Source organism: Biomphalaria glabrata, chromosome 1 (genome assembly GCF_947242115.1).
Source record: "Biomphalaria glabrata chromosome 1, xgBioGlab47.1, whole genome shotgun sequence".
Lineage (NCBI taxonomy): Eukaryota > Metazoa > Mollusca > Gastropoda > Planorbidae > Biomphalaria > Biomphalaria glabrata.
The window spans coordinates 2127501-2151117 of record NC_074711.1 but is presented as its reverse complement, the minus strand read 5'-3'; the positions used below and the strand labels follow the sequence as shown (position 1 = coordinate 2151117).

The 23617-nt window shown below is 36.7% G+C and overlaps 1 protein-coding gene across 3 annotated transcripts in view; it reads left to right on the top strand.

Annotated features, from left to right (window-relative positions):
• Positions 1–23617, top strand: part of LOC106074231 (calcitonin gene-related peptide type 1 receptor-like) — a 165984-nt gene that overhangs the window by 87735 nt on the left and 54632 nt on the right. For all 3 annotated transcript variants that reach the window (XM_056003626.1, XM_056003563.1, XM_056003687.1), the window contains exon 3: positions 21233–21343. In XM_056003626.1, coding sequence (XP_055859601.1) covers positions 21233–21343 — 111 coding nt within the window. The remainder of the gene's footprint in view (positions 1–21232; positions 21344–23617) is intronic.

The window sequence follows — 23617 nt, the reverse complement described above, 5'->3', positions numbered from 1 at the left end:
ACTCTATCTTTGTCAGTCTAATTTGCTGTTATTTTTTTTTTTTCGTCTCTCCCTTTTATTTTCGTTGGAGGGGTAAACTTTATTGAGGTGAAATTTCAACATAGTTAAGCGCACTCCCTAGGAGAGCTCGGCCACATCTCTGGTCATTAGTTTGGGACCTTTTGTTTTTCAAGCCAATTACGATAGTTCACCTGTTTTGGGCGAATGTTCGTTTGACGGACGCAGAGCAGTCTCCGATTCCTCTCTTTTTTTTCTCATTTTCGTGTGTTTTCTCTCTGAGTTCTTTTGGCAGAGGCTCCGAGAGTTGTCTGTCTTTGTCACAAGTGTTGGCTAATGGGGAGGTAATCTTCATGCTCTGGGGAAAAGGGAAATAATAATAAGAAGAAAGTCTAGCTAGAGTTATTCCATTAGCCCACGATGTATAAGGTAGTGAAGTCGGACCAGATCAATCCGTCACGTAGTGATTCCATTCCGCTGCCTACTCAAGGTTCACAGAATTAGTGTAGCTTTCGTTAACGGAAAAGAAAACGATAATAACGGGAATAAAAGAGTTCATTATTGGTAACAAATACATTTTGGAAAAACGATATAGGCAACGAAGAAAATAGAAATAAACAAAGGAACGGAAACTAAAACTTGACAAAGAAACTACAACTGATCTAATAAAATACTCTGAAAGACACAAAGATAAAGGCACATTCCTCGTCCCATATGCTAGGACAAATTTGTACAAATACTCCTTCTTCCCTAGTGCTATTAGAGCATGGAATGGGTTGCCTGAGCTAGCCAGGAAAACCAGTGACTTGGCAAAATTTAAGTCATTGGTTAATATGCATGACTGAATGCATGACGCGTAGGACGTAATCATCTTCTTTTTTGAAGTAACGTCTGTATTATATAACATAAGACGTAATCATCTTCTTTTTTGAAGTAACGTCTGTATTATATAAGATAAGACGTAATCATCTTCTTTTTTGAAGTAACGTCTGTATTATATAAGATAACTGATAGTTCAAATGGAAACGAAAATCACTTTTCTGTTTTTACTATTTCAATATCTCCATTCAAAAAGTAAATTCAGTAACGAATATTCTCATTCTACTTAGTATTTGTTTCCAATCAATCACATTCAAAGACTGAGGGCGCGTAGATTCTTGTGAGAGTCGAGGCGGTTGGTCGTTGTGCTGCCCACATGACATCCTAGTTAACCGTCGGCTAGAGAAACAGTCGACCTGAACATCATCTACCCTTCAGATCGCTAGGTCTGAAAGTTGAGCTTTACCTTAACATAATTATTCAAAGACTAATAAACTTATTTTAAAACACATTTTTATTTAATGACCACATCCGTGTCACTATTCTTGCTATCGACACACACAATTTTACAATCTTATCTTATAGATTACAGATTACATGTACAGATTACTTCAAAATAAAATCATTAAAAAAAATATTACAGACCTTACTTCAAAAGATAAGATAATTACGTCCTACGCTTTTCATGTGTCAATCTAGTCATGCATGTTAACCAATGACTTAAACTCTGACAATTCGTTGGTTTTCCTGGCTGACTCGGGCAACCCGTTCTATTCTCTAATGGCACTAGGAAAAAAGGAGCAATTGTACGAATTTGTTCTAGTAAAGTTCCTCTTTCTGATCTTATGTGTTCGTAATTTATATACACAAACACAAATAAAACCAAGGTACAAGTAGACAATCAACGACCAGTTGAAGCAGGCGTCAGCACACTGCTCGCGTCTTGTGACAATCGAGACAGACAGACAAAAGACAAAGAGCAAAATAGACAAACAGAACGATAAACAAACAAATAAACAGACACACAGGCAAGCAGACAAACAGACAGTTTAGACAGACTCATACACAAACAAACAGATAGATGATAGATAGATAGATAGATAGATAGATAGATAGATAGATAGATAGATAGATAGATAGATAGATAGATATAGAAATAGATTGATAGATAGATAGATAGATAGATAGATAGATAGATAGATAGATAGATAGATAGATAGATAGATAGATAGATAGATAGATAGATAGATAGATAGATAGATAGATAGATCTTGGTGGACTGAAAGCAGTACTTTGTTTGGTTTAAAATGAAGGCGGCTATCTTGAGAGCCCTAGAAGAATGTTCTGATGCAAGAAAATAGAGCTATATGAATGTCATTTGTCATGTATGACATCTGATGTCATGGAGACGCCTTCCTTCATAATTTTCCTTATTTCATTGTTCGTGTAAGATTGATTCCTGGCAATTTCTGTCTGTAAAAAGCCATTAATATTGGGGGGGAGTAGGATACTTCAAGTAGCCAAGCCAACTGTGGGAGGATTGCATTATATCCATTTACAATACTCAAGTTCTTATTGTTTGCAATATCATTAGACGTTGTAGTCTTTTATTTAGACTGTGTATTTGTAGTCTTTTATGGAGGCACCGTGTTTGTAGTCTTTTATATAGACTGCGTGTCTGTAGTCTTTTATGTAGGCACAGTGTTTGTAGTCTTTTATGTAGACTGTGTGTATGTAGTCTTTTATGTAGGCACAGTGTTTGTAGTCTTTTATGTAGACTGTGTGTATGTAGTCTTTTATGTAGGCACAGTGTTTGTAGTCTTTTATGTAGACTGTGTGTCTGTAGTCTTTTATGTAGGCACAGTGTTTGTAGTGTTTTATGTAGACTGTGTGTTTGTAGTCTTTTATGATGTAGGCACAGTGTTTGTAGCCTTTTTTGTAGACTGTGTGTATGTAGTCTTTTATGTAGACTGTGTGTATGTAGTCTTTTATGTAGACTGTGTGTATGTAGTCTTTTATGGAGGCACCGTGTTTGTAGTCTTTTATGTAGATTTCGTGTGTTTGTAGTCTTTTATGTAGACTGTGTGTATGTAGTCGTTTATGTAGACTGTGTGTATGTAGTCTTTTATGTTGGCACAGTGTTTGTAGTCTTTTATGTAGAAACCGTGTTTGTAGTCTTTTATGTAGGCTGTGTTTGTAGTCTTTTATGTAGGCACAGTGTTTGTAGTCTTTTATGTAGACTGTGTGTTTGTAGTCTTTTATGTAGACTGTGTGTATGTAGTCTTTTATGTTGGCACAGTGTTTGTAGTCTTTTACCAAAAAATTTATTAATTACCAATAGTTTATTAACTAATTGGCTCATTATTTAAACAAACTGATTTTTGTGTTGTCAGGTAAAGGAAATAATTGAACAAAATTTCAGCTTGATCGAAGATTGGGTGTCGGAGAAATAACGTGTACAAAATTTAGACCAGACTGTCCAGACAGACACACAGACAGACAGAGTTGATTTAAGCTTTGTATTAAAAAAAATAGACTTGATGCTGCTTGACCTTTTGCACACCCCACTACCTCTCACTCTCAACAGACAAACACACAAACACACACATAATCAGATACCTAGACACACTTTTTCATACTTCATGACAGACTCTCCAGACTTTTTTTTTTTTTTTTTTTTCAAGAAGAGTATCGTGAGAAAGCGATTCCTGTCAAGCCTTAGAATTTAACGTCCCACTGCTGGTATCGATCCCGGGAGGAGTATCGCGTGCCTACAAACATGATGAGCACATATCGAAAGAGACACACCTTAATAGCAACCATGGGGAGGGGGGGATATTTTTTTTTTTCGATCTTTCAAGCATCCAGGGATGTGTGTCTTCATTTTTGTCTTGGAAACCAACAGAGAAATAAACGCGATGATCGAATTCCAGCCACGTCTGCTTCCGAACTGGCCCAAAAGAAGAAAAAAAAAAGGGAAACGGCTTTTATCCCGCCTTTCTAGTGACCACAAGACGGAACAGATCTGACCTCCTGGTTTGAAACATGAGGTAATGTTCGTGACACCAGATCGGACAAAGTAAACCTCGGGAGTTGTCGCTGGCCGGAGGCAAAAATCACTTCCGGTCAATTTAAAGTCACGAGTTACCTGAAAACTATTTAGTAGTTTGGCGCCATTTTATTTTCTGTTTTATTATCTGGCATTAACCCCATAAATCTAAAAGTTAGGCCAGGATTTTATGATCAAATAACTACAAGGTTCGACCAGTTTAATTTTTTATTTTTAAACACCCACAAACTTAAGAGGTGTGCGCTGCCTGGTTGTGTGGTTAGCTCTCTGGACTGCCGTTCGGATTTATCGATGGTCCCGGGTTCAAACCCTGACCGCTCATATCCCCCGTCTTCCTGTGAGAGGTTTGGACTAGGAAGTAACTATTCGTCAACTCTGAAGGAACATTCAAAACAGGTAAAACATTTTTCCAAACATACATTTGGATTGCCTGTGCTATGGGTTGATCGTCTGCTGAGTTGATCACCTTGACATTGGTTGTTTGTCTAGATTACAGCGGTTCTCAACCTTTTAAGCTCGGCGACCCCTTTTTACAATCCCCTACTCGCGAACCCCTCCCACACACACACATACAGAAATAAAAGAGTAGACAATAACAATCCATATTTTCGATGGTCTTAAGCGACCCCTGGCTAATCGTCAATCAACCCCCAAGGGGGTCGCGACCCACAGGTTAGAACCTCTGGTCTAGGTTGCCTGTTCTACGCATGGTGCAATATGCCCATAATCTATGTTGATGTTTTTTCGAGAGAAGAATGCAACAACCAGGCCTTTGTAAACAACTGCTGGGCTCCAAGATTTGTTACAGAGTTCGATCTATTTACAAGCTGTTTCCTTTTACATGTTTTGTGCGTTTTTTTCAGATGTGAAGATAATTACATCTGTCACATACTCGTTTGAGACTCACTGTGACATGAAGTGATTTCATAGTCACCTAATTATCTCGTGCCTTTAGCACGGACAAATCTATCGGTCTGTAACTGACCACGAGGTGAAAACCTCAGTTAAGTTCGGGTTTCTGCAGAGTAATGATGTACATATAATGTCTCTGCTGTAATAAGGTCCAATGTCATTGATTTGATATTGATTGTGTACTTAGAATATTTCACTGAATTATGTGATAAAACGTATATTTATTGAAGGCGGACATTGCCAGTACATGAATTTCTTATTTATATGTAATAAATGGAGAGTCTGCTATCAGAGTAGTTAACTTGTTTCTATTGACACCTGTTGTGCTGTGCTATTAAATGTAGACTTACGCAGTCGCAGGACTGGCCGGGGTATGGCGCTGGTCAGTGTTCAAATAGTGGACCATCGAGAACATTGAAAGGATAGCCCTCACAATTCCACACGACCAAACAACCTTATCACCTCTACATATCTTTTGGTCTGTTGGACCGTTGGGGCACCATGCAAGATTAGTCGAGCGTCTTTCTCCATTCCTGTCTGTCTTTTGCATTGGATAGAACCTTTTTCAGTTGCAGGCCCGTCCATTCTTTTATGTTGTCTTCCCATGACATTCTCTGTCTGACTATTCCTCTTTTTTACTGAAGGAAGGTCTTTACGAGTCCTGAAGATCTTTTATAATGGCCGAAGCGTTTTGGTTTCCGTTGTTTTAACACTAGTAAGTAGGTCATCGTCGGGTCCAACCTCTGCAGTAACCCTGCCTCTCTCTTCGTTTGTGATGCGGTCTCTAAATGTGATACCTAGACTTATATACGCGACAACTCATTACATTTTTAACTGCTAATATTAGTGTTGCAATTCTTAGATTATAATTATTATCGCAATGTCTTCTATTCAGAAGATTAAGGATGAGTGCATTGTTTCCAATGACTATGCAAACCCAGTTGCTACCTGCATATTTTTTCGCATCTCGTGCAGACAAAGCCGTTGTCCGCCGTCTTTTTTTTTTGTCTTTTGCGCATATCTTCAACGAAGGTTTTTTATGTGTCCTCAAATGTGTGTCCCGCGGCCTTTGTATGGCTCTTAGAATATAACGTAATCATGTTCTTTTTGGAAGTAACGTCTGTATTATATAAGATAAGATAACTGTCTCTGTAAAGAGTTATTTCTTTATCACGTATCTACACAACCTGTAACGCCATTCGTTAAGCATGCCATCTTCTCTTCTGAAGTAATTTATAAAATAAGATAAGATAAGATAAGATCCCTACACAATGTTGAGAATCTCATCATAAAACTCTGTTCTGCTTTTCTAACAAGTATTTTTTTCTTTCAACTTACTTTTAGACCCCAAAAAAAACCCATAAAAAACCCAACGTAAGAAAAAAAGAGTTGTAACTTGAAGTAGGGACAAAGTTACGCAACGAGGTTAAGCCTGTAACAAATAGTCTCTCGAGTCTATTCTCACTCGAGGCAGACCGTCCGCTGGCAATGTCTATTAGGAAACAATCACACACTTCTCTCTGTATGTTTGTATTAGTTCGCTAGGCTTACGTCCCTTGGTTTAGCAGCTCAGCAGATAGACTCTAGCTGTTTCTTAATAGCCTCTTTTTTTTTTTCGTGTCTATTTTGTTGAGAATCGACATTAAGATGTAAAAAAGTCAAAGGCGTCGACAAAAAAGATAAGTCAGGTGAACATAATTCGTATATAGAAATGTAAATGGGTTCTGCCCTTGGAAAGGAATTTTTTAAAATCTCTAATCTTTATTGAAAATAACTCTTGAAAAGCAATAATTACTATAAGTGCCAAAGATTGCAATAAACACATTTCCCTACAACGGACACGCCACTGACAAAGGCTCCAGTAAATTGATAAGCTTTTTAAGGTCTCTTCAGTTTTCAAAAGAAGTATGAAATCAAAAAGTTGAGAGTAGTACTGGCGCCGCCTTTGAATCTTCATCTGCAAGCACTACTAGAATGTAGGACCTGTTTATAGAGATAACTCTAACTAAACCCCCATTAATAAGAGACGCAACTTCTCTATGTCTCTTAGAATTATACAACTCAAGATGAACGATGAATTCTTATATTTTATTGTTCATGAAACTTATAATATGTAAATAATCATACACCGCAAGAGCGTTAAATCAGTGCAAATAGTGTACTTCAAAGGGAAATAATCGTGAATAAAATGTAATATAAAGAAAATGTATTTATATTATTTATAAGTATATATGATGAGCTACCTTAGCCTGCGATATATGTGGACGGGAGTGTCTCTCCAAAATAAGGCTCAACAGTCCACAGTCACTTGAAAAATGTTCAATGATATATATATATTATATCTATATTATATCTATAGATATCATATAAATCGGAATACTAATAGCTGGTGTTGCGTGAAGCTGGTTACTTACTAAAGGTAGACTTTGCGTCAGCATAATAACGGAGTTTTGCTTCGGAAAAATAGGTTATCTTATCTTATCTTATCTTATCTTATGACAGACGTCACATAGGCTGTTTGAAACTGCAGTATAAAATAATAACTTGTTTAAAATAGTGTGGAGCTCTTCAGAAAAACTCGATCAGAAATCAGTTAATGGTGCATCATTTATTTTTATCTTTGTTTTCAAATTAGTCAGAATCTAGCGCAGTTCAAAGTTCAAAGTTCAAATTTAGACCTTATTTTATTACCAAGAAGAACAAATAAAAATCTTTTATTTTTATTAGAGAATAAGTCACGTGATGGCCTGCTAGCTCATTGTACCAGTCGTTCGTGGAGGCGCAGTGGCTGAACGGTAAGGCGGGGGGTCCCGGGTTCGAATTCTGGTGAAGACTAGAACTTTTGATTTCGGGATCCTTGGACTCCACCCAGCTCTAATCGGTACCTGACACTAGTTGGGGAAAAGTAAAGGCGGTTGGTTGTTGTGCTGACCACATGACACCATTGTTAACCGTAGGCCAACAGAAACAGTTGACCTTTACATCATCTGCCCTATAGTTTGCAAGGTCTGAAAGGGGGACTTTACATTTTTTTTTTAAATATTTCGTGGAACACCTATTCAGGTCTTGTGGAACACTAGAGTTCATGGAACATAGTTTGTTTCATTAACTTTTAGAGTTCAATATTTTCACATTTTAATATCTATAAATAGCTAAATTTCTATAAGCTACAGATATTCACTCGTAATTGGTCGGTATATCTTACTGGTATCCTTGTGTTCATTTTGACTGAACGCACGACGCGTAGGACGTAATCATCTTCTTTTTTTCAAGTAACGTCTGTATTATATAAGATAAGAAGATAAGATTATAGGCTTAAGTTTAAATTAGAGAGAGAAACTCTGCTACGTGTCTACTACTGCCTGATTCAAGCAACTCGCGATCTTAAAGGACCAAGTCTATACGACTTTGTCCTGTCATATGGAATAAGAAAATATTGTTTTATCTTGGTGTCTTTCTAACTATTTTGTTATATGTTTGTTATGTGTTCGTTATGTGTTCGTTATGTGTTCGTTATGTGTTCGTTATGTGTTCGTTATGTGTTTGTTATGTGTTCGATATGTGTTTGTTTTGTGTTTGTTATCTGTTTGTTATGTGTTTGTTATGTGTTCGTTATGTGTTCGTTATGTGTTCGTTATGTATTTGTTATGTGTTTATTATGTGTTCGTTATGTGTTCGTTATGTGTTCGTTATGTGTTCGATATGTGTTTGTTTTGTGTTTGTTATCTGTTTGTTATGTGTTTGTTATGTGTTCGTTATGTGTTCGTTATGTGTTCGTTATGTATTTGTTATGTGTTTATTATGTGTTCGTTATGTGTTCGTTATGTGTTTGTTTTGTGTTTGTTATGTGTTTGTTATGTGTTTGTTTTGTGTTTGTTATGTGTTTGTTTTGTGTTTGTTATGTGTTTGTTATGTGTTTGTTTTGTGTTTGTTATCTGTTTGTTATGTGTTCGTTATGTGTTAGTTATTGTGTTTGTTATGTGTTTGTTATGTATTTGTTATGTATTTGTTATGTATTTGTTATTGTGATTGTTATGGTTTAGTGTTAATTAACTTTTTTGTTTTGTCTTCGCTATATTTACTTAAATGACTGAATGAAACGAAAACAAGGCAGAGTCATTAACCTTCCACCAGCTTAGACTAGATCTGTTGGTCATCCAGAACCAGCCAAACTATGGTCATTAGCTTAATATATTTCTGAACGTCTGATCTGACCTAGTTCTGTGACATTTACTCTTTTCTTACTTTATTCTTTTCTTCCTTATCACTTTCCTTTCTTCCTTTTCTCCCTTAGTTTATTCTTTTCTTCCTTTTTTCCCTTTATTCCTTTCTTCCTTTTTTCCCTTTATTCTTTTCTTCCTTTTTTCCCTTTATTCCTTTCTTCCTTTTTTCCCTTTATTCCTTTCTTCCTTTTTTTCCTTTTATTCTTTTCTTCCTTTTTTCCCTTTATTCTTTTCTTCCTTTTTTCCCTTTATTCCTTTCTTCCTTTTTTCCCTTTATTCCTTTCTTCCTTTTTTTCCTTTTATTCTTTTCTTCCTTTTTTCCCTTTATTCCTTTCTTCCTTTTTTTCCTTTTATTCTTTTCTTCCTTTTTTCCCTTTATTCCTTTCTTCCTTTTTTTCCTTTTATTATTTTCTTCCTTTTTTTCCCTTTATTCTTTTCTTCCTTTTTTTCCATTTATTCTTTTCTTCCTTTTTTTTTCCTTTATTCTTTTCTTTCTTTTTTTTCCCTTTATTCTTTTCTTCCTTTTTTCCCTTTATTCCTTTCTTCCTTTTTTCCCTTTATTCTTTTCTTCCTTTTTTTCCTTTTATTATTTTCTTCCTTTTTTTTTCCCTTTATTCTTTTCTTCCTTTTTTTCCCTTTATTCTTTTCTTCCTTTTTTTCCCTTTATTCTTTTCTTCCTTTAATTTAATTTGATTACCATCACGTTGTACAAAATGAACGATTTAAATATTTAGGAAAAACTTAAGTTTAATATTTTCTGCTGAAGGTTTTACCAAGCTTATATCAACTCAATCTGTCTGTCTGTGTGTCTGTCTGGTAAAACGTTTGTAAACGTTATTTCTCCTTTATTCTTTCCTTCCTTTACTCTTCCTTCCTATACTCTTTCCTTCCTTCCATTTGTTCCTCTCTCCTCTATACTCTCCTTCATAATCTTTCTTTCCTTATCTCCATCCTAAAGTTAAACTCTTTACTAGAAGTTTAGCATTTCAATAGTCCACTACAGCCCACTTCTGTCAAGTCCAGTCAGTTGTAATAGATTTCCTGGGCATCTGTAGGTCAACCTGGTCAAGGCGCTATTTGTGTTGGTGACGGGGAAGGGGGGGAGGTGTTAGATTCATGACGACTGCGCAGAAGTGAGGGAGTGGACGTTGCTTGACCAATGTGCGTGTTGGCCATCAAGGACAAAGCACTAACTGACCATTAAATCTTTCCCTACGGGAGATAATGATTTAAAGTATGATAGAAGGATTGTGTAATAGAAACAGTCAGTAGATTCGGTTTGAGTCATTTCTACAGCAGTCAAAGACTTTTGAGATTTATCTAATAGACTTAAAGAAACTCTCGCTATAAAAGCGGAGGTCTAACTCATTGTCTGTGTCGACAGAGAGGTTACTTCCGGCGTTGTTACTTCTAGACTCGTTACTTCTAGACTTGTTACTAGACTTGTTACTTCTAGACTTGTTACTTCTAAAATTGTTACTTGTTACTTACCTATAAGTCTAAGTTACTGTCTGGATTGCCGCTATCTGCCTGTATGTTTATTTATAGAAGCAGTTTGGAAATAGGTCATAACGGTCTATCGATCTATCCATCAGGGTAGCCAAAATTTAAATTAATTAGACAACCATCACATTTGATCAATAGCCATAATTTAATTTGATTAGATGACCATCACATTTCATCAATTTACTGATTTAAATATTTCGGTAAAATTGAAGTCTGGTAAATGGTTTGTACGTTAAATTTTCCCACAGCCAATCTCGGGTCAAGCTGAAATTTCGCACAATTGTTTCTTTATTTCTTTTACCTGACAACGCGAGAATCAATTTAAAAAAAACAACCAATTAGTTCATTAACTATTGGTAATAGATTACTTTATTTGGTATCTCAAACAAGTGAAAGAGATAGCACTTGAATGAAGAGGTGGAATAAACTGAGTTAAGTCCCTTTTCCAAGGAAAGAAATAGCACTTGACTGAAGTGGTGGTATAAGATAAATTAGTTCCCTTTATAGATTGTCATCTGAGGCTTACTACAAATTTAATTACACGACTGATCCCGACTAATTGATACACTTAATATAAGTTGTTTTTTTTTTTTTTTTTTTTTAATATTCTTTTTTTTGTGCTTGTTTTTTTCTTTAATTCTTAAAAATGTGAGACTGTAATGAAAATATCTTAAGTGTGTTTACAAAAGAAACATTTCAATGTTGACCTTGTCATCGTTTAAGACGGTATTGGTGTCTTGCTAAATATACACAGAGGGCTACCTGGTCGTGCGGTATGCGCGATTAATTGTCAATCGGTCGTTTCGTTGGTCCCGGGTTCAAATCTGCCCGCTGCCATCCCCCGTCGTCCTGCGGGAGGTTTGGGCCTCGAATCTTCAACTCTGAAGAATAAATCCGAAATTGGTAAAAAAAAATTACCTTTTACAAATATTGTTAAATTGGCTAAATCTAATTGCTAAGTTTGCTAGACCTATTTTGTATTCTTTGTCCGCTGAGTATTATGAATAGACTAGCTTCAATGAATGTGACTTTAACAATACACATATGCATATATATTCTCACGTTGTCATGTGTTCCTTGTCTTATTGGTCACGATGTCACAATCTCAAGTTGTCACAATGTCAAACATTCAAGTGTCAAAGTGTCACACAATATAACACACCAAGTTAGAAATCTTGAATTAATTATAATAATAATTATTATTATTATTATGTTAGATACAAACGAGCATCCATTCTCTGACACTGCCAAGGTCGAGTTTCGTTAAAGAGAAACAAAATTCATTGTAGTCCCTTTAACAGTTTCCACTGAGGAATTTTCTGGTGATGTGGCAGGTCTGCAGCAGTACCGCCCTCTGACAGGCAACGAAGATGTTCCTAGGAATGTTAAGGGCCTTGAAGGTGTCTGTGAGGTCAATTGTTATTATCCCGTCGGTTGATATAACAATGGGGTATTTTGCTATTTTTGGATAATATCCATAAACGCTTAATCTCCAAGCCTAGGTTCCCATATTTTCTTTGTTTTTCCAATTCAGTTCTTCTTAAATTATGAGACAGTGGTGCGGCGATGTCAATAATAGTAGCGTTTTTTTTTTCTTTTTTATCAATGAACAGCTAATCAGGGCGATTAAAGCTACCGTTTTGTCTGTCAAAATAGGCCTGTCCCAGTACAGCAGACGATCAGTAAACTCGAGAACCTGTTGTGGCAAGTAATTTGTAATGAAGAGTATCCTTACCGATCAAATTGTGTGTCAAAGCTAAGTGTTGGTGTATTAACTTTGCAACTTGGTTATGGCGACCTAGGTAGACAGATTCTGATAGGGCTGAACATCCTGCTATTATGTGTTCAATTGACTCACCCACGAATTGCGCCGTTTCAAACGGTGCAAAAGAAATGAATTATTCTTGTATTTAAATAACTTATCTTATCTTATATACTACAGACGTTACTTCAAAAAAGAAGATGATTACGTCCTACGCGTCATGCATTTAGTCATGCATATTAACCAATGACTTAAATTCTGCCAAGTCACTTGTTTTCCTGGCTAGCTCAGGCAACCCGTTCCATGCTCTAATAGCACTAGGGAAGAAGGAGTATTTGTATAACTTTGAGCCATTAAAGTTGAGATATCTAATTTATTGTATGAAAGTTGAAATACGAAAAATGATCTAGAAACATCTACATGTAATACAGTACTTGACCCCCACTTTTCCCCCATTTTTACCTTTTTTTTTCCCCACAAGATTCTCTTTAAAACCCTTCCAGCTCTCTTAGACCGATATATTGTGGTTTTAATTTAATCTCGAAAAGGGACGCGGCCAATGCCCACATCAAACAGTCCTGAAGGCTTTAGAAAATAGGTTCCATTTTGCCGCATCGATTTCGCCAGTGTCGACCCGCGTGCAAGGGACTTAACTCTCTTTTCTTCGTGCCAGGGCGTTTTTTAATGACCTTTGGTCAAGCTGTGGTCAGGATTCACCTTCCTTTGCGTGTCCTATCTGTGAGAGATCAACGGGGCTCTCAGTTCGTTATCACTGACAACAGTGCCGGCTTTAACCTTTAAGGGACTAGGTCAGAGGTCAACTTGTTGACTGTCATGTTTTGGTCCGTATGGTTTTATCTTGATCGGAGCTATCAGTGGTATCCTTGTTATCCTTGCTATCCTTATTATTCTTGTTCTCGAAGTTTTATCCTTAATTTTTGTTTTGATTTTTATCTTTAGTGCGAATTTGAATATTTGTCTTCCGGTCACATGATTTCACTGAATATTTGTCTTCCGGTCACATGATTTCACTCAGTCACAAAGTAAAACAAATTAATTCCACTTATCTTATTCATGGTAAACCAGTAACACAGACTAAAAACACAAAATACCTAGGTGTTATAATAAATGAAAAACTGTCATGGAATCCACATATTGATGAAACTATCAAAAAATGAAACAAAGCATTAGGATTTATTAAAAGAAATTTCTATAAATCAAATAAGAATATTAAAACTAAAATGTTATTTAACCTTGGTTAGGCTGATAATAGAACATGCATCGTCTGTTTGGGACCACTCAAATCAAGAAAACATTAAGAAACTGGAACAGACACAGCCAAGCTCCACTCGTAAAAAATAACTTTCTTGATAGGTAGCCAAGCTCCACTTTTCTAACTAACTTCCTTTATAGGTAGCCAAGCTCCACTCGTCAAACTAACTTCCTTGATAGGTAGCCAAGCTCTACTCGTCAAACTAACTTCCTTGATAGGTAGCCAAGCTCTACTCGTCAAACTAACTTTCTTGATAGGTAGCCAAGCTCCACTCGTCAAACTAACTTCCTTGATAGGTAGCCAAGCTCCACCCGTCCAAACATAATAATCTGTTAAAATCTAATCACGAAGAGTGCAATAAAAAAATGCCATTCATAATGTACGAAAATTACTATTAAAAGATTATACAGCCCGATAGCCACAAACATTCACTTGTGTTCCCACGGATACTTGTATCTCTGTTAACTAAAATAGAATCACGTTCATTCCGACAGTCTTGGAAGCCATTTTATGAACTGTTATAGACACTATCTGACCGCAGGCTCTTAATATCATTACTCAATGTCCAGCGGTCAATTAATGACTGAATGGCCAGTTAGTAGGAAGGAGATCAATGCAGTCCAAGAAAGAAATGCATTTTTATGACCATTTTCGGTCTTTCTCTGTCTCTCACTTCTCTTTCCTCTCTCTCCCTCACTTCTCTTTCTCCCCTCTAGCTCTCTCTTTTTTCTTTTACCTCTCTCTCTCTCTCTTTCTCACTTCTCTTTCTTTCTCTTTCTCTTTTCTCTTCTACCTCTCTCTCTCTCTCTTTCTCACTTCTCGTTCTCTTTCTCTCCTCTAGCCCTCTCTTTTCTCTTCTACCTCTCTCTCTCTCTCTCTCTCTCTCTCTCTCTCTGTTTGTCACTTCTCTTTCTCTCTCTCTTTTTCTCACTTCTCTTTCTCTCTCTGTCTTTCTCACTTCTCTTTCTTTCTCTCTCTCTTTTCTCTTCTACCTCTCTCTCTCTCTCTCTTTCTCACTTCTCGTTCTCTCTCTTTTCTCTAGCTCTCTCTGTTCTCTTCTACCTCTCTCTCTCTCTCTCTCTCTCTCTCTCTTTGTCACTTCTCTTTCTCTCTCTCTCTTTCTTACTTCTCTTTCTTTTTCTCTCTCTCTTTTCTCTTCTACCTCTCTCTCTCTCTCTTTCTCACTTCTCGTTCTCTTTCTCTCCTCAAGCCCTCTATTTTCTCTTCTACCTCTCTCTATCTCTCTCACTTCCCTTTCTTTCTCTCTCTCTCTCTCTTTTTTCTCTTCTACCTCTCTCTTTCTCTCACTTCCCTTTCTTTCTCTCTCTCTCTCTCTCTCTTTTCTCTTCTACCTCTCTCTCTCTCTCACTTCCCTTTCTTTCTCTCTCTCTCTCTCTCTCTTTTCTCTTCTACCTCTCTCTCTCTCTCTGTGTCTTTCATTATCACACCCTCTCGTTCCCTTTTCTCGCACCATCTTTGCATTTATTTTGGAATTAACGAAAGTGTTTCTAGTTTTGGCTTAACTCAGTGGCGTAGCTGGGGGGGGGGGGCGGGGGGGGGGGTCCAAATTTGAAAATCCCGCCTGGCCCTCCAAATGAATGTCCGAAATTATTATTACTACCAATATTAAGCAAATTTTGATATATTGCAATTCATGTTGTTCTGTAAATTAGTGACCATGCTGCATGTATTCCACACATTAGACTTGTATATTTATTAAGTACATTATCTCATGTCATAATGTCGAATGTCAAAATGAAAGGGGGCCCCTAAAAAGAACAAGCTCCCCGGGCCCCCTAATCCCTTGCTATGCCACTGGCTTAACTACAATCTACTATACAAGCGTATGCCATGACTACCCCCGATTACAGCTCGAATCTTTTCTGAGAACCTTGGAGTAGCACCGTATAGACGCCCAGACTCAGTTATCTCATCAAATGAGTCATTGCTGAAGTACAAACACTTGTACTAGAACTCTAAATGATTGTGTTGACATTAATTGAAATTATTGAGATGACATTACGAAGTCGCAATGAATACAGTATTAGGAGAATATGAAAACACTATAAAGACAATATGAAGACACAATGAAGACACTATTAAGACAGTATGAAGACACAATAAATACAATATGAAGACACAATAAATACAATATGAAGACACAATGAAGACACTAAAAGACAATATGAAGACACAATAAAGACAATATGAAGACACAATAAAGACAATATGAAGACACAATAAAGACAATATGAAGACACAATAAAGACAATATGAAGATGCAATGAAGACACAATAAATACAATATGAAGATACAATGAAGACACTAAAATACAATATGAAGACACAATGAAGACACTAAAAGACAATATGAAGACACAATGAAGACACTAAAAGACAATATGAAGACACAATGAAGACACTAAAAGACAATATGAAGACACAATGAAGACACTATTAAGACAGTATGAAGACGCAAAGAAGACACAATAAAGACAATATGAAGACGCAATGAAGACACTATTAAGACAGTATGAAGACACAATAAAGACAATATGAAGACGCAATGAAGACACAATAAAGACAATATGAAGACGCAATGAAGACACTATTAAGACAGTATGAAGACACAATAAAGACAATATGAAGACGCAATGAAGACACAATAAAGACAATATGAAGACGCAATGAAGACACTATTAAGACAGTATGAAGACACAATAAAGACAATATGAAGACGCAATGAAGACACAATAAAGACAATATGAAGACGCAATGAAGACACTATTAAGACAGTATGAAGACACAATAAAGACAATATGAAGACGCAATGAAGACACAATAAAGACAATATGAAGACGCAATGAAGACACTATTAAGACAGTATGAAGACGCAATAAAGACAATATGAAGACGCAATGAAGACACTATTAAGACAGTATGAAGACACAATAAAGACAATATGAAGACGCAATGAAGACACTATTAAGACAGTATGAAGACACAATAAAGACAATATGAGGACACAATGAGGACACTATTAAGACAGTATAAAGACACAATAAAGACAATATGAAGCCACAATGAAGACACTAAAAAACAGCTTGAGGACACAATAAAGACACTTTAAAGACAATATAAAGACACAATGAAGACACTATTCGACTCAATCTTTTGACTTGACTTCTGCATTAACCCGTCAGTTTTTTTATTCGACTCAATCTTTTTATATTATTGTGTATATGGTCCATGAGCTCATAAAATTCTATACAATACTTCATAGAAACCAATGTCCCCTCCCAAAAAAAATTAACTAAATTATTAATTAGTTTGTACAGACTTCCTTAGATTATTTAAGTCAGATCGGCAGCAGTCCTATGCTGAAATACAAATTAAGTCTCATTTGATTCATTTACTTATTTGCATTTAGATTGTTTTATTTCTTTGTTCTACTTTTAGAGATTGGACTCATTCCTGGCACAAAAACATTTCATCTACTAATAAATGTATCACATTTTTCATCAAATGTAAACCTTGTGACGTTCAGCTCCGTCTCCAACTATACCTTACTACTCAGCGTTGTGTGACCGTGCATCGGATTTGGAGAGTTTGATGTGTGACAGGTCAAAGTTCGGGTGGAGTGTTTGTCTCGGCGGGCTTTTTCCTTTAACCTGTCTCGGCAGACGTGGACACTAAGTGACAGTTTCACTTTCGAAGAATGAATAATAAATCAATCAAGAGGAGTTAATCCATTTTTAGCGTGCTCTTTCTCTCTCCCTCTCTGGGTTTATTTTTTTTTTGTCTTTCGCCCTCCTCGTCATCTCTCTTGATGTCCTCTGCTCCTCTCTTTATCTCTCGGTCTCTCTCTTCCTCAATCTCTCTCTTCATCTCTCACTTTCTCCTCCTCGATCTCTCTCTTCATCTCTACCTCTCTCTTCCTAAATCTCTCTCTATCTTCTCTACCTCTCTCTTCCTCAATCTCTCTCTCTTCTCTCAATCTCTCTCTCTGCTCTCACTCCTCCTCAATATCTCTATTCATCTCTTACTCTCTCTTCCTCAATCTCTCTCTTCATCTCTACTCTCTCTCTCTCTCTTCCACTCTCTCTCTCTCTCTCTCTCTCTTCCCCAATCTCTCTCTTCATCTCTCACTCTCTCTCTTCCACAATCTCTCTCTCTTCTTCTCTCACTCTCTCTCTCTCTCTCCTCAATCTCTCTCTTCATCTCTCACTCTCTATCTTCCACAATCGCTCTCTCTTCTCTCACTCTCTCACTCCTCCTCAATCTCTCTCTTCATCTCTCACTTTCTCTTTCACAATCTCTCTCTCTTCTTCTCTCATTCTCTCTCTCACTCCTCCTCAATCTCTCTCTTCTTCTCTCTCTCTCTTCCTTAATCTCTCACTATCTCTCTCTCTCTCACTCTTTCTTACTCTCTCTTCCTTAATCTTTCTCCTTCTCTCTCTAACTCTCTCACTCTCTCTTTTCTCTGTCTCTCGCTCTTTTTATCTATATTTGCATGTACATTTTGATAAGTTGATAACTAAGATAAGACCTCATATTATTCTGTTAGTAGAAAAAGGAACTTACCCATAGATGACGTCATTCTGAAATATATTAAAATATAAATTAAAAGTATAATGTAAAATCAAGTGGGCGGTATGGACAAGGGATTATGGGCCGTTTAACTTGAATCATAATCATTGTTTTAAGTTAAAGACTCTATTTTTACATCGTCGAATTGTTTCGGTAATTTAATTTTAAAAAGTTATTTAGATCTGAAAGTTTATTCCCAGTTTTAGAAAAGAGAAACTCAGTGAAAAGTTTTACTTCTGCCAGGACCGGGAAATAAAAAAGTTGGAGCACAAACGAAAGTTTGGGCATGAATTTCTGGTTCTCACGTGATCCCATGGGCAGCCCTTCAGACGTCGCTCATGTGTGAGATCATTGGCAGACGATTGGGTGATAAATCTGACAGAAGCCCAGCAGTCAATGGAAATCGTCAAGTGTGTGGTGGGGGATGTGCGTGTGTGTAAATATGTGTGTGAAGGCGTATGTGTGTGTGTGTGTTACACACATGAGAAACATAAATTAACTCAATGGTTGGAACAGAGGAGCTCTGGAAGCGAGCAACTGGCTGATAAAAATCACAAATTTACATTTTTTTAAAAAAAGTTATTTGATTAATATTGTGCTTTTTTTGCCCCATAATTGGACAGCTATTTTTTTTTTGGGTGGGGGGGGGATGAGTGGGGGGGGGGAGGTTGTGTTAATTACAAGTTTCCCCTTCGTTTCATGGTCGATGATGAGCATAATGTCATGTCCTATGAACTCAGGGTGGGCTATGGGGGTCTGTTTTTTGTTTTGAAAAAATTGATTAGATTGAAGGGTCTATTGCAGTAATATGACCAAAGGCTTCAGTACATTCAAGAAGAATATTAGGATCTTTTTGTTGAAAACCTTTATTACAATTAGTTTGTCATTTATGTGTTAATGTCTGTTGTGTTATCATTCCGCCCTGTGCCTACAATGGAGGCGCGGTGGCTGAGCGGTAAAGCGCTTGGCTTCCGAACCGAGGGTCGCGGTTTCGAATCCTGGTGAAGACTGGGATTTTTTAATTTCAGGATCTTTGGGCGTCTTTGAGTCCACCCAGCTCTAATGGGTACCTGACACTAGTTGGGGAAAAGTATAGGCAGGTGGTCGTTGTGCTGGCCACATAACACACTCGTCTACCATGGGCCACAGAAACAGCCTACATTATGTTTGTTAACAGCGGTATACAAGTTAAATTATTATTATTTGTATTATATATGGCTCCCTTATGGCTCGGAAGACTCGAAGACAAGCCTTATTATGTCTCGGAAGACTCAAAGACAAGCCTTATTATGGCTCGGAAGACTCGAAGACAAGCCTTATTATGTCTCGGAAGACTCGAAGACAAGCCTTATTATGTCTCGGAAGACTCGAAGACAAGCCTTATTATGTCTCGGAAGACAATGGATGCATTTATATGAATTATTGTTTTTTTTTTTTTTTTTACTATATCCGGATGTGTCTAATCAAGCCTATTACGGAGCGTGAGCAGTTTGTGAATTAAAGAGTTTTCTCATTTTACAAATCTTATATCAAGTCACTCTGTCTGTCTGTCTGGTAAAAGTTAGTACACGTTATTTCTCCCATCCCCAATCTCGGATGAAGCTAAAATTTTGCACAATTATTTCTTTTACCTGACAACACAAGAATAAAAAAACAAAACAATTCGTTAATTAACTTTTGATAACAAATTATTTTGTTTGGTCTCTCGAACAAGGAAAAGAAATTGTAGTTGACTGAATTGGTGGTTTAAGCTGGATTAGTCCCCTTTACAAGTCGGTGTCTAAGTCTTAGTGAGCACAAAGCTGAAAAGTAGGACGACTTACACTAGGAGGCGCGGTGTCTTCCGAACCGAGGGTTCCGGGTTTGAATCCTGGTGAAGACTGGGATTTTTGAATTTAGGGTGCTTCTGAGACACTCTGAGTCCACCCAGCTCTAATGGGTACCTGACATTAGTTGGGGAAAAGTAAAGGGGGGTTGGTCGTTGTGCTGGAAACATGACACCCGTGTTAACCGTGGGCCACAGAAACAGATGACCTTTACATCCTCTGCCCTATAGACCACAAGGTTAAGAACACCTGCAGTGGAGCGTCTTAATTTCGATTTCTTTTCTTAGAGCTGACAGAAAGAAAATATTGCCCGTGCTTCACGACTAGTAAAAATGTTTGACATGTTTCGGATGTTCCTTCAGAGTTGAAGATAATTACTCCTAGTCCAAACCTCCCGCAGGACGACGGGGGATGGGAGCGGGCAGGGTTTGAACCCGGGACCATCGATAAATCTGAACGACAGTCCAGCGTGCAAACCGGGAGCAAGACCTCACAGACTTAACACACTCTCTCTCTTAAATTCAACGAAGACTTAAATCATTCAGCTCATAACACGTGCAAGACTACTCACATTCATAACCTGGGCATGGGAGTACCTAAACTAAGGGATATAACTATCATACCAAAATATCAGAGTAAAATTCATTCTTGCCATACCTCCCCCTGACTTGATAGTATCATGGCGTATTGAGAGAGCTAAAAGCATGAGATAGCTCTAAATGAAAACAATGGGTTAAAATATTATCAATCGCACAGATCTATTGTTGTTGGTCTAGATTAACTCTAGATCTATAACAAATGACGTGTCACTGTGAATGCTTAATTTATCAACAAAGGGACATAATCATACATTATACATAATTATACATTAAACATAAAACACTGAACCATAATCTTCAAATACAAAAACAAAATTTAATAAAATACTCTGAAAGACACAAAGATAGATGCACAATTCTCATCCCATATGCTAGGACAAATTTGTACAAATACTCCTTCTTCCCTAGTGCTATTAGAGCATGGAATGGGTTGCCTGAGCTAGCCAGGAAAACCAGTCACTTGGCAGAATTTAAGTCATTGGTTAATATGCATGACTGAATGCATGACGCGTAGGACGTAATCATCTTCTTTTTTGAAGTAACGTCTGTATTATATAAGATAAGATAAGATAAGTACACAATACACATAAGAATTTAAGACATTTTTTTTATTGGCCTAAAGTCATAATTTTGATTCCTTTTTTTTTTCCCCCAGGTGTTTACTGTCCAATTGTGTTAGATGTTGATAATCTTGTTTGCATCAACTTTACCAGAGCCGGAGAGTATTCCTATGCAGACTGCCCGCCCATCTGGGATGCTGAGGGTGGTAAGTCATGTGACTTAGACTGTCTTAGACCTTAGTAAGTGCTGTTAGAACGAGATGGTCTTGAAGAACATGATGAATATGTACCTATAAGAATGAAAGCATGCCATAGACGAACATGGATATATCAGACGAACCGAAAGCTGTTCTCATTTCTTTTTACAAAGCTTATATCCACTCAGTCTGTCTGTTTGTCTGTCTGGCAAAAAAGTTTGTTAACGTTATTTCTCCGACACCAAATTTCGGATCAAGATGAAATTGTGCACAATTAATACTTTTACCTGACAATTCAAGAATCAATAAAAAAAAATTTAAAAAATTAACCAATTGGTTAATTTACTATTTGCAAATAATTATTTTGTTGGGTATCTCGAACAAGGGAAAGAAATTGTACTTGAATGAATTGGCGGTATAAGCTGGATTAGCCCCCCTTCATTGGTCGCCGCTTTAAAGTATCTTTGTAACAAACAATAGATACAATCTTCTATTTTTTCATAGGCATCCGACTAGCAGAGTGGTTAGTATGTTGGCTTGAGGAGACTTGTGTCAGGTAGTTTCAATTTTGTTTATAAAACCGAATTCGGTAGAAATTCACCCAGATAACCCTTACTTCCCCCCCCCCCAATTTTCCAACTGATCAAAATAAGTGATATGTCAGGGTTCATTTTCTTAGCTTGGCTTGACTTGGCTCCTTAGTCTCGTTAGGGGTGTGAATACTCAAGACTCAATTAGAATTTTATTAATACTTTCTTGGCTCACAAATAACAACTTGCTTGGGTTACACAAATAAGAACAATCACTGCTTGTATATACTTTAACTCCAACTATAGATGTCCATGGAAATATAAATAATACTTTAATAATAATACTTTAATAATAATACTTTAATAATAATACTTTAATAATAATACTTTAATAATAATACTTTAATAATAATACTTTAATAATAATACTTTAATAATAATACTTTAATAATAATACTTTAATAATAATACTTTAATAATAATACTTTAATAATAATACTTTAATAATAATACTTTAATAATAATACTTTAATAATAATACTTTAATAATAATACTTTAATAATAATACTTTAATATTCAATAAGCATACGATAACATCAACTTCAATAAATAGTAATACAAAACCGTCAGTCCATCAACTTTTAGGATACACCAGTCCAGAAAGCAAACGTCCAACCTTCCTGGACCGGGAGCAAAGACCTCACTAACTTAACACACTCTCTCTTAAATTCAACGAAGACTTAAATCATTCAGTTCATAACACGTGCAAAACTATTCACGTTCATAACCTGGGCCTGCCTGGGAGTACCTAACCAAAGGGATATAAGGGGGGGGGGGGGCTTGGTTTCCGAACCTAGAGGTCTTGGTTTCAAATCTCGGTGAAGACTGGGATTTTGAATCTTGGGATCCAGCAAACTCTAATGACTACCTGACATTAGTTGGAGAAAATAAGGGCAGTTGGTCAGCGTGCGTATCTTATATTATATAATACAAACTTTACTTCAAAAAAAGAAGATGATTATGCCCTAAACATCATACATTTAGTCATGCATAGTAACCAATGACCTAAATTCTGCTAAGTCACTTGTTTTCCTGGCTAGCTAGCGTCCGAAATAGAAAGGGGTACTTGACTTGATATTTTTTATTATTAACTTATTGACTTTTTTTTTTGTCTGTATTGTGTCTGTCACGTTCTCGATGCACGTTAAGTCTAAATTGCAGCTGCTTTAATAATATAAAATTAATTATCATAATAATAATACTCAATAGTTTAAATATGTGATGGTGAAAGATTTTATTGTGGTTAAAAGTTCAAATTGCGACAATTTTCCGAACTATTTAGCCTACATTATCAAAAGTTGTTTACCAGCTAATTGTGTTTTAGTTTCAAACAACATGCGTGTAAAAAGACCATAAGCGCCCTCTGTTTCTACGACTCACAAAGCCTTTTCTGCTTTTCCAAAACTAGTATCGATAAGCTCCTTAGCTCAAGGTGGGATTCGATACACTCTTGGGACCGATCCCAGCAGCCGATGTTTGTTACATGAGCCGCCATGAAAATGATAGTATCGAGTCTGTGCATGAAAATACTTAGCAGACGAGAATCTGTCTTTCCGGTGATGGAAGGAAAATGTAGCCAGTATTATAGCAACATTTAAAATGACCAAAAGTTCAATAGTACTTAAAATGTCTCGTCTTGAAAACAACTCCGGTAATAGCTTGTGTGAAATCTCCTCAGACTTTTTAGTAAGG